General features: G+C 33.9%; 1 protein-coding gene across 4 annotated transcripts; it reads right to left on the reverse strand.

The window, feature by feature from the left end:
* Window positions 1–713: 713 nt before the first annotated feature.
* Window positions 714–10,321, reverse strand: LOC108486329 (CBL-interacting serine/threonine-protein kinase 24). Of its 4 annotated transcripts, XM_017790329.2 has the most exons (16): window positions 10,020–10,321; window positions 9,549–9,756; window positions 8,304–8,366; window positions 8,149–8,220; window positions 7,898–8,005; window positions 7,727–7,801; window positions 7,587–7,640; window positions 6,483–6,608; window positions 4,183–4,272; window positions 3,525–3,644; window positions 3,196–3,315; window positions 2,666–2,782; window positions 2,068–2,124; window positions 1,886–1,960; window positions 1,657–1,685; window positions 714–1,212 (listed from the first exon to the last, which is right to left on the reverse strand). In XM_017790329.2, exons 2-15 carry the CDS (start codon window positions 9,711–9,713, stop codon window positions 1,668–1,670), a joined length of 1,260 nt encoding a protein of 419 aa, XP_017645818.1. In that variant the 5' UTR covers window positions 9,714–9,756; window positions 10,020–10,321; the 3' UTR covers window positions 714–1,212; window positions 1,657–1,667. The 4 variants fall into 4 exon arrangements, with proteins under 4 accessions (XP_017645818.1, XP_017645817.1, XP_017645815.1 ...); XM_017790328.2 differs by lacking the exon at window positions 1,657–1,685; XM_017790326.2 differs by lacking the exon at window positions 1,657–1,685 and having other exon boundaries at window positions 714–1,215.
* Window positions 10,322–10,734: the final 413 nt, after the last annotated feature.

Raw genomic sequence — 10,734 nt, forward strand, 5'->3', positions numbered from 1 at the left:
GGTAATATATTTTGAGTTAAGCATTTATGAGTTGAGCTTCAATTTACAAACATTTTTTATTTCAACTTTCTTATAGCATGTATATTTTTGTGTAATTTTTAAGTATTTATATTTATATATATTTAAATAGAAAAATAAATATTCAATTTTTGTATTTAGTGCCTATAGGTTTTTTTTTTCATGTCTGTTTTACGATTCATGTTTAAAGTTTGTGGTTATCCCTCCAACAATGTTGTCTCCAAAGTTTGACCCATGTTTTTTCTTTGAGAGTGTAATATGCCATACCACTACTAACACTTCTTGGTATTTAGTGCGTATCATTAAAGCTTTCATACCTCATCTTAAAAGATTGATTAAAAAAATGATAATTATTGTTTTTTTAATTATAATTTTAAAATAGTTATTCCATATATTAACTAAACATATGAATGGAATTTTATTAAACGATATTTAAATTATATTTAGAACCATTCTCAAACTTTAAATATTTTTATAAATTTCTAATTTTCAGTTCACGTACATCTTAATTACAAAAAATAAAATTATGATTTATATTTGAACTAAATTAATACTATATATTTAAATAAATAAAATTAATCTATGCGTCGTACGGCTAGCAAACTAGCATGATATATGATTGACTTTAAAAAGTTTAAATTAAGGAGTCTTAGATTACTACGAAGAAACCAGCATACTTTTGTGTATAGGCAGTATTGTTGGCTTTGACAAACAGTGAAGCGCCGTCAATATTAATTAACAGTGAAAACTGAAAATCCGAGTGAAGAACACAAAGACTCCATTTTTGGCCTGTAGATAGAGCTTATAACAAAATACTTATTGTTGCAGTTGAATTTTTCTTATGGCATTAACAGGCTATCATTTGGCACAAAAGGATCTAAAAGACATGGGTCCTTCTATGGGAAGGGGAAAGGAAGAAGAGAAGAGGACAAAATCTATATATTAACATGGATTAACAAATTCTCTTGATCCTGCATCTTGCAAGCAAGGAATCCATGGTCCATAAACCTGGTACATGATACAAATACAGCTGACACAATTTTATAGGTGAAGCTTTAGCAGAGAATAGCTTCCTTTGGCCGATCTTATTGAAAAGGGTCAGCAAGTCAATGATCTAAGAACACTCGGATTTGCAACATCCTCTGTAGGCTTCCAGATGATATTTTCCAGTTTAGTGCAGAAATTCTTGTAGAACTGCTACAAGGAAACATTAGTATATCAAACAGTGCTGATAGGCACTCATAGAAAACTTAGTCAGACTCAGATATCAAACATGGACGAGCTAAAAGCATTAGAATTCAAAACTACAAAGCCAGGCCACAGATTGGCAGCTAAGAAATAAGACTAGGCATTTGCATACTGTATCATGCGATAGAAACTAGAGAAATAATACTAGAAACTAATCCACAATAAGAAGTTCGCCATTAGTGAATAAAACAGCTAGAGAAAGGTTAGAAAGAGATGTTTTAGTCTCATGCAAAGAAGATCAATAGCACTTTGCATAAATGGTGCAAGGTACAAGTTGGAACCAAAAGGAAAGACAATTAAGAAAACAAAAATGCACATATTTAGCTACTAGAGTATAGTGAAAATTTAATTCCTCGTTAGAATAACAAGCCAAAAATGGTTGAATTGTACCTTTCAGAGGATCAATTTGAGAGAACCAACTACGCAGCACCAAAAACATTAGTGCATACTTGTTAGAATAACAAGAAATCTCTGTTCTATCTTTAATTTAGTTTCAATTTGTGTTGCATGTAACCAATAATCAATGTGAAGGTTAGAGAAAACTAAGAATAACACCATGACAATACAAGTTTAGCATAAAGGTGTATAAAATATGAGAATCAAGACACATATAACCAACCTTGTGATATTCAAGGGTATCTCCAGATGCTTTTCTAACATCTGCCATGAACAGGGATGGTGCAACTTCAAAAACCTATATAAGATTTATAAAACTAACTTCAAAACATGTCATATTACAATTCACCAGTCAATGTAAAAATATATTAACTACCAAATGATAGAAAATTTCTATGCATTTACCTCCAGGACAACTGCGAATTCCCCAACCTTATTTGCAGATATTTGCTCAAGTCTTGTCTGAGGTCAGAAGAATTAGAACAAACTTAAAGGAAAACGAAATGATATTAATATAGTATAACTGACGCAGATGTCTTTAGCAATATCAAACACAATCTCCCAATCAAACAACAGAGTGACCACAATTATTACTTGCATTGCTAGCAATTGAGAGACATAGTTAACCTAGACACTGTCATTCGTCATTAAACCTTTCCATACATACTATTATTAGGAAAAGTGAATGAATACATTATGCATGAATGCACATCTTAAGCCTCTGGTCTAAATTAAAAGAATTACTTCTGAGAGTGTCTTTGAGAAGTAACCAAAATCAATATTGGATAAGTGTCTGCTATAGAGGAGCCATTTCAAGGGTTTCTTACTATCATGTTAGCATGCCCCTTTTTGTCTTCTTTGGAAGAGAAGAAAATGATAAAATGGGGAGAACTTTTTACATAAAAAGATAAAATTACTTCATTTTGTGGAAAAGTCTCTAAAGCATAACTCTATGGAACAGTAACCTGCAATTTGTCAATGAAGATATGTTTACAAGTCAAACCTTGTAATTTCTTGTATGAACCTTGAGACCCATTGATTCCGCAACAGCTTCAACACTTGAGATTATATCTCTTGGTGGTTTGCGAGATACAAAGCGAGTTTGCCGTTTTACGTAATCCTGCCAAAGCCTTGGTCAATAACTTGTACACAAGCATTAAATTGGTATAAACATCTCATTCTCTCAATGTAAATTATCAGCAAACATCACAGAGAAGCATTGATTAAAATGAGATGATATGTTCAACCTCATCTACCCTTTCTCATTGACTGAATGCAAGATATAGCAACTCTATACGCTTTTCATATTTTAAGCAAGAATAACTTGCAGCAACCATATCAGCTACAACCAACCAATAAACCATAATCAAAAGAGAGATACATTGGAGTGAAGTAAAATGACGCAAGAGATCAAATTTTAGTAATGCTAACTTCTGAAACCACAACAATATGAACAGTTGAATGACAAATTAGGAAATCAACAAGGAAGCAATTTTATATGGCTACAGAAAACACTGACTTGTATTGCTCTACCTGTTGCCTGTCAAACAATGATGACAGATTCAAGCCCTGTGATAGTGTGATCATCTCAAATGCATTCATCATCAAGGGGCCTCCCTCTTTGGCTACAGACTGCTCAGACACATACTGGTCCTGTAAAATAATACTGATTATTCAGCAAAGATAAATATAGAAAGAATAAAAATCCAGAGAACCAGGCTCTCATGGAATCAGGCTTTGTTTAACATGCTGAACTCTAATATCCCTTAATGGACACATAACAAAAATGAAAATTCTGTAAAGCTGGCATCAGAAGATCTGTTAGTCAAGGAGATGAACAATGAAACAAATGAATTCCTCACCTCAATGTCATCAAAAACTGCACGTACATCATCCAAATTTACTTCTTCTTCACTAGGTTTCACAGGCAAGTAATTCTTCTTAAACCAGGGATGCTTTTTAATTCCCTCGATTTGTATACGCTGCAGTAATAGGGGAACCAGTTGGAGAAATTATGGAGAAACAAGCATGAGAACAAGACTTAACATTGTATCATTCACCTTGATCAGTCCAACTAGTGCCTACCATCACATCGATAAGTTTGAGAAAAATAGTCACAAAGTGAAATGATGGAGCTTTTTAGAAATAAGCTTTATTAAGACCAGATGTAATGAAATTTCATTCTTTGATTCTAATGCCTGAACTAACTGATTTTTTTTTTAAAAAAAAAAGTCCTTGGTCTATCCATTTGATCATGGAAGCTCAGTGATTTTTTTCTGGAGGATCCTGAATCGTGATTGTTGGATTCTTCAATATGCCATGCATCCACCAGACCCCAGAGTAAAGGCACTAAAGCACGCTGATCAGAAGTCAAAGCCAATACATTTAGTTGTTTAGGCTTTCAAAAATTTTGGTAGTCATGGAGATGGAGATACAGGATAATGCAATTCATATTATGTATAATGATGTCATTCAAATGATAAAGCTTAGAACTCAAAAAGTAAGCTGAATATACTCAACAGTTTTAGGATTGGGATCAAGGATCTTCTTTATTAATGAATTTGCTTCTGGAGAAAACCAAAATGGAGAAGAAAATTGACCAGCACTAATCTGCACGTTGAACAGAGAAACAGTTAGTTTCACAGTTATATCAATGCACTTACTAAATGCTTACATGTACGCATTAAGTTCAACAAAGGTGGTTCCACTAAGCAAGACATATTAATGGGAAGGGTTTACAAGAGTGACAAATTTTAAATACTTGGGTTTGCAGTCTCCATTGTTATTTATGCAAAGGCATGAATTTCAGTTTCAGCACAGGACACAAGTCTGCCAAAGAAAATTATAACATAAGAAGCAACAAAATAGGAACCTAAGGCACCTTGCAGCATAACTGTAAACAAAAAGCTCAATAGCAGTCAGTGTCTGCATATATTGGAAAATTATTCACTCGTAAAGAATGAACAGTTTGCAAATTAATAATATATTAATTGTCAATCATGAAACTGTTATGCGCCTTGGCGTAAGATCTAGTCACAGGTCTAGACGAGAAAGAATTCTTGCTTCGACCTATGGTTACTCAAAAAAGTAGATTCGTCCTTGACTGAACCCCCTCTCAAAATAACGTTTCTTTTGATAGAATAATTGCTTACCTCTTTATTTCATATTGGCAGCCTTTTATAGACTGTTAATAACAAATGAAAGAGTCCTAATTGACATAAAATAGAATTCCTAACTTAGAGTTTATGAAGGAAACAAAAACCTAATATAGTAAAACTAAAACTCTTAGTAAAACCTGATATAATAAATAAATAAATAAAACTAAAAACTCCTATTGCAATTAAAGTGTCCATATCATTACTCCCCTTCTTGGAATTGAGCTTGTCCTCATGCTCAAATTCAAAATAAACTTCAGAACTTATCCAAAATCATCTATCTCATCATCATCTTGCTTGCCTTCAACATCTGGTACTTCTATCCAAAATAACCTTTTACATTTGTGTCCCATGGAATAAGACTCGTCACAATTATAACACAGCCCTTTAGCCCTTCTTTCCGCCATTTCTATCCGTGTCAATCTCTTAATAAATGGTGCAAAAGAACCTATTTTGCCGTTGCTCCCTGTTGGTTCTATTGTTTGTCCCCCTCCCTTTGCAATGTTCTGAGTTGTTGGAATGATTGAATTGCTGTCAGTGTTTTGGGAAGTTGACCAGTTTAGATTGGTTTGAGATAACATCTTGGAAGAAACTTTTTGTTTACGTTCCAAAGCTCGAGCCATATTCATTGCAACTCCAAGGTTTCCCGGTTGTTGCATCTCAATATCAATTCTAAGTTCCCCTACCAATCCAGCAGTAAAAAGGTTTACTTGTTGTCGAGGTTTAAGATCAATAGTCCTAGCAAGTAGTGATTGAAATTGGCGTTGATATTCTTCTACCGTCCCAGTTTGTCTCAAGTTTGCAAGTTCCCCCAAGGGGTTATTACTCATAGGTGGCCCAAACCTGATATGACAACACTCTCTGAAGCGTTCCCAATCCAGATTTGCCTCCTCTTCTTCGATTTGATCAAACCATAATTGTGCCTCTCCTAAAAGATGGAATGAAGCTAGGTCGACTTTGTCTTCTTCGTTGGTCCGTTGATTGCCAAAAAATTTTTTGCATCTTTTTAACCATCCTAAAGGATCTCCAACCCCAAGTGGGAAATTCCATCTTAGAGTATCGTGGCACCATGGCCCCACCGTGTTGCGAATCTGAATTTCTTTTCTTGCCTCCATTGCTGCCTTGTTCTTCATTATTTTTTTCTGAATCCCCTTTCGTTGTCTTTTGAACCGAAAGAGATAATATCGCCACCTGCTCCTCTAATGCTTGTTGCCTTGTAGCCATTTGTTCCATGAATGCCTCCAGCTTGGCTGTCAAAGTTTTTTCGTCACCCATGACAGCTGGCTCCGATACCAAGTTGTTATGCGCCTTGGCGTAAGATCTAGTCACAGGTCTAGACGAGAAAGAATTCTTGTTTCGACCTATGGTTACTCAAAAAGGCAGATTCGTCCTTGACTGAACCCCCTCTCAAAATAACATTTCTTTTGATAGAATAATTGCTTACCTCTTTATTTCATATTGGCAGCCTTTTATAGACTGCTAATAACAAATGAAAGAGTCCTAATTGATATAAAATAGAATTCCTAACTTAGAGTTTATGAAGGAAACAAAAACCTAATATAGTAAAACTAAAACTCTTAGTAAAACCTGATATAATAAATAAATAAATAAAACTAAAAACTCCTATTGCAAGTGTCCATATCAGAAACATTGATGTTATCTAACCTTTTTGTACAGTGTTGGTATGTCTATCTCGTAAAATGGGAGATATCCAGCCATAATAAAAAAGAGAATGACTCCGCAGGACCATATATCAGCAGCTGCACCATCATAACCCTGGTTGCTGAGCACCTGAAGAGCAGTGGTTCAGTACTTCAACTACATAAAAAAAAAACCTAAAATTATGCATGTCCTTTAATGCACTGATGCAGGTCTAAACAAAAACTTGATTACAATTTACAGCCATAACTATCTCTAGCATCTAAGCAACTAAGAAACTACCAGAATAGTTAAGTGACAAAATGAAAAAGAAAAAAGTCAACTATCACCGCCAAAGATAGTTAAGAAATTAAAGGTAAAATATAGAAAGTCACTAAGAGAGAAGAACTTATTAGGCAAGTGCTTATCAAGAAAAAGCCTGAAAGCCTTACCCAAGTTTCCTTGGTTGCCATTCTTTAATTGAATTCAGCAGTAACATCCCTGCTACCCTAGGCATTTGAAGCAACCCCCTCCCCCTCTCCCCACTTCAACCAAAAAATAAAGGAAAAATTCCCAGAAAACATCATAAACTAAGGATTACAGTATTTTAGGATCTTATTTAGTCTCTGCCCAGTCGTAGCACTTGTAATGTGATGCTGATTTCTATATCTTTATTGACTCAGCACTTGAGATAACTTATAAAAGGCATAGTTGACCAATGAATGGATGGGTATTTGATAGAGAAAAAAAAAGCAACAAAGTAGATGATCAGTTGCTAAAACAGTTGCAGACGCACATGTAAGAGGACTTTCAGGATTAAATCTGAGGAGACATATATGACTTGGGTAAATTGGCTTCTACTTGTCTTCTGCATGACAAGACTATTGGCAATTGTGTTGGCATTTAATTCATAATTTGTGACATTATTTAGTGGCATTGACTTAGAAAAACCCATTGTAGAGGATAAAATCAATGTAAGCAATTTCCAATGCCCAGTAGTTCAGAATGTAAGAGGCCGGAGTAGACAACAATTAATTTGACCTATGTTTTGGAATTCAAAACAGTTGCAAAGCATGGTAGAATATAAGACAAACTTGCTGCATGATCTTCAAGTTGGTTGAAGGAATGTACCTCAGGTGCAACATAATTCGGGGTTCCACATGTCGTGTGGAGAAGTCCGACCCCCTGCTCATGTGCAGAGAGAGAAAAGGAATAATTATAAGTAAAAGCTCTCTGCTGTTTAATACCTAACTAGAAGTCAATATACTCACTTGCTGTAGCAATGCACTCAGCCCAAAGTCAGAAACCTTCAAATCTCCATAGGAGTCAAGAAGAAGATTTTCAGGCTACAAAATTATAGAGGAAAAGAAAAAGTTAGTCAGGATTAAAGATGGAATCATGAAATCAGTGCTGTTCAAAGATGTTGAATCAAAACATAGCACCTTTAGGTCTCTGTGGTATACACCCTTACTGTGACAATGAGCAACAGCGTCAATAAGCTGTTGAAAGTATCGCCTACATTCATTCTCAGGAAGTCTTCCACAGTGAACCTAAAGAAAGAGTTAAAGGAGATAAATGTTTTTCTTAGGGGGAAAACCAAACAAAAAAAAGAGAAAAGGCAAAAATAAATTATTATGGAGAAAAAGTTCAAATAAAAAATATGCAAATACTTGAGAGACAGGAGATGCCTTACAATTTTATCAAAGAGTTCTCCTCCACTTATAAACTCAAGAATAATATATATTTTTGTCCTACTTGCCAGAACCTAGAAAACAATACAAGGCAACTTTCAACAATTTAAACAGGAATATCAATGGATGATGTACATAATGGAATGTATAAACATACCTCATGCAACCTAACTATGTTAGGATGTCTAACAATCTTCATTATCGATATCTCTCTTTTAATCTGAAGCCAATGGGAAAAAGAAAACAGCCCGAGGAAGGGTTAGTCAACTAATTACCATAGTAACCATAGACGAAGATATTCATAAATCAAGGTAGTAACCAAAAAGTTAGGACAATTTCACAGCTCTAGTAGCTCTCAAATATTTTGCTGCTAAAGGGTTAAAAATCCTTAGGATTAGATTTGAAAGACCAAGGAAGTATGAATTCAACTATACATGTACCCCCAGATATGCAGCATGCAGCAGGTTTCTCTAGTCCTAAACACTTGCAGTGTATAACAATATGATGTTGGATTTATATTAGACTATCAAATTTTAAAAGGAAAAGATGGTCTCCAGAAATCTTTAGTTACTTGATTTCAGACAAGTGATGTGATCTAGTTTTTCACCAAAAAAATTCAAAAACCAACACAAAAATAGATGCTAAGATTGTCCCTCAACTAGCATCCTCCCCAGCTAAAGAATTTCATTAACAATCTTGTGTTAAAACAGTGTCCTTTGAACAGGTCCAAGGGACCAAAAAGAAAGTACATTGAGAAATGGCAAGGACACAGACACTAGAGTAGAAGACATTATAAAAAAAAAAGCAATTGGAAGAAAGCAAGGTATTTCTCTGGATACGGAAAATTATAAACTGCATGAATATAAAGATATTTTTGTAATCAAGAATAGAGGACTTCAAATACCCATTCTATAAGTTGCAGCAAATTATGCTCTTCCAATGTGGAAGTACCATTAAGTGAAACTTCAACATAAATTACTTCCTCACGCAGTTAACATCCAAGAATCAGAGGGCTCATGCTGACTTGAAAATCATTATAATCACCATTCACTTCAGAGAATTTTCCATTAGACTTTGTGGTGAACTTGCTACTTAAATTCTACACAACAGAGCTTTCTCAAGGATAACTTATAATACCAGCAATAATCTTACCAAATACCAACCATAATTCAAGCAGAGCACGCAAAATAGGCCACACATGATTTTTCAACCAAACAATCAAAAGGCAGAGGCATTAATAGAGCTTTTTTTAAACAGTGAATTCAGTAACTTTGAACAAGATAAGAGAATAATGATTTGCAGCTACTTAGCATTGAATAAGAACTACAAATTCTAAAGTCAAAGGCCGTTACAGGGTCTGTCCTTGTTTTTTCTTAAAAAAAAAAAAGAATTAAATAAACACCTGATCAACCATTCTGTGCTTAAGAATGGTGGCTTTGGGCAAAACTTTCAAGGCCACGCTCTCTCCACTGACTGAATTCCGCGCAAACTTAACTTTGGCGAATGTTCCTTGCCCAATTGTTCGTCCAACCTCATACTTTCCTACTGTTCTTGTTTTCTTCCTCATCGTTATTCAACGATCATCTCATACCAAAAAGAAAAAGAAACACCTGAACCCAAAAAAGAGAAAATTAAAATTTGAGAGCTTACTCTCCATGCTGCGTTGACTACACCACACAAATTGGACTAATAAATTTAATAATTATTACTAAAAATTGTAGGCAATCTCTGTTTGGCTGCTGAGAAACTTGAGGGGAAAAAAAATCGCAAGTTTATAAGTTTACTGAGAAAAACAAGAAATTTGAAGAGAGAAAAATAAACCGTAAATCGAGATTAGAATAAATGAATTAAAACATACTAAAACAAGGCAAACCTAGAAGAGAAGTTGCCAATAATTAGACGAATATTCGGGCGAAAAACTTATCGCCCAGAAAACTTTTCGCCTTCAAATGAAAAAGAAAATGAAGATAGCCGGAGGTTCGACGAGGGCTTCGCGTTAGCTTTGGCAGTAAATTGATGGTTCATCAAACCAGGTAAAGCAAACATAAACCAAAAGCTCTTTTTATTTTTCTTTTGCTTAATAATTATTTAGCCGCTGTGCTATAGCTAAACTATTACTTTGCTACCCGTACTTTGGCCCCTTCTTTTTCTTTATAGCTCATTACCCCAATTTGATTTTCCGTTAACAAAAATTTAAATCAATTAATTACACGCTACCACAAGTCAAAACAGTGAAGAGTTATTTAAAATTTATTAAAAATCCCATAAAAATCTTAAAAACTTATAAAAACTAAAAAAATTATTTACAAATTTCAAAAATATATATACTTTTAAAATTATAAGTATGTGAAACTTTAAAATATTAAATTTCATAAAATTTAAAAAATTCATTTGTTTAGAATTTAAGCTTTTAGAAAATTTTAGAAGTTTACTCAAAACTTTTAAGAATTTTACGGGTTTTTTTCTAATTCTTTTGCTTTTTATGATTTTTTTATTATTTTTAAGGAACTTTGAATTTATTTTAATAAAAATACCATAAAATTCTTAAAAGTTTCATTAAATTTTAATTTTTTAAAAACAACCTAAAA

This window comes from Gossypium arboreum, chromosome 6 (assembly GCF_025698485.1).
Source record: "Gossypium arboreum isolate Shixiya-1 chromosome 6, ASM2569848v2, whole genome shotgun sequence".
NCBI classification, from domain to species: Eukaryota; Viridiplantae; Streptophyta; class Magnoliopsida; order Malvales; family Malvaceae; genus Gossypium; species Gossypium arboreum.

What these genes read in the sequence shown, in the direction of transcription:
- LOC108486329 (XM_017790326.2), bottom strand. Translation starts at nt 9,713, where the DNA reads ATGAGGAAGAAAACAAGAACAGTAGGAAAGTATGAGGTTGGACGAACA. An exon ending in CGAATTATGTTGCACCTGAG is followed by an intron (nt 6,609 to 7,586) that starts GTACATTCCTTC and finishes ACTGCTCTTCAG; the next exon opens with GTGCTCAGCAACCAGGGTTA. An exon ending in TTGATCCCAATCCTAAAACT is followed by an intron (nt 3,645 to 4,182) that starts GTTGAGTATATT and finishes CTATTACTGCAG; the next exon opens with CGTATACAAATCGAGGGAAT.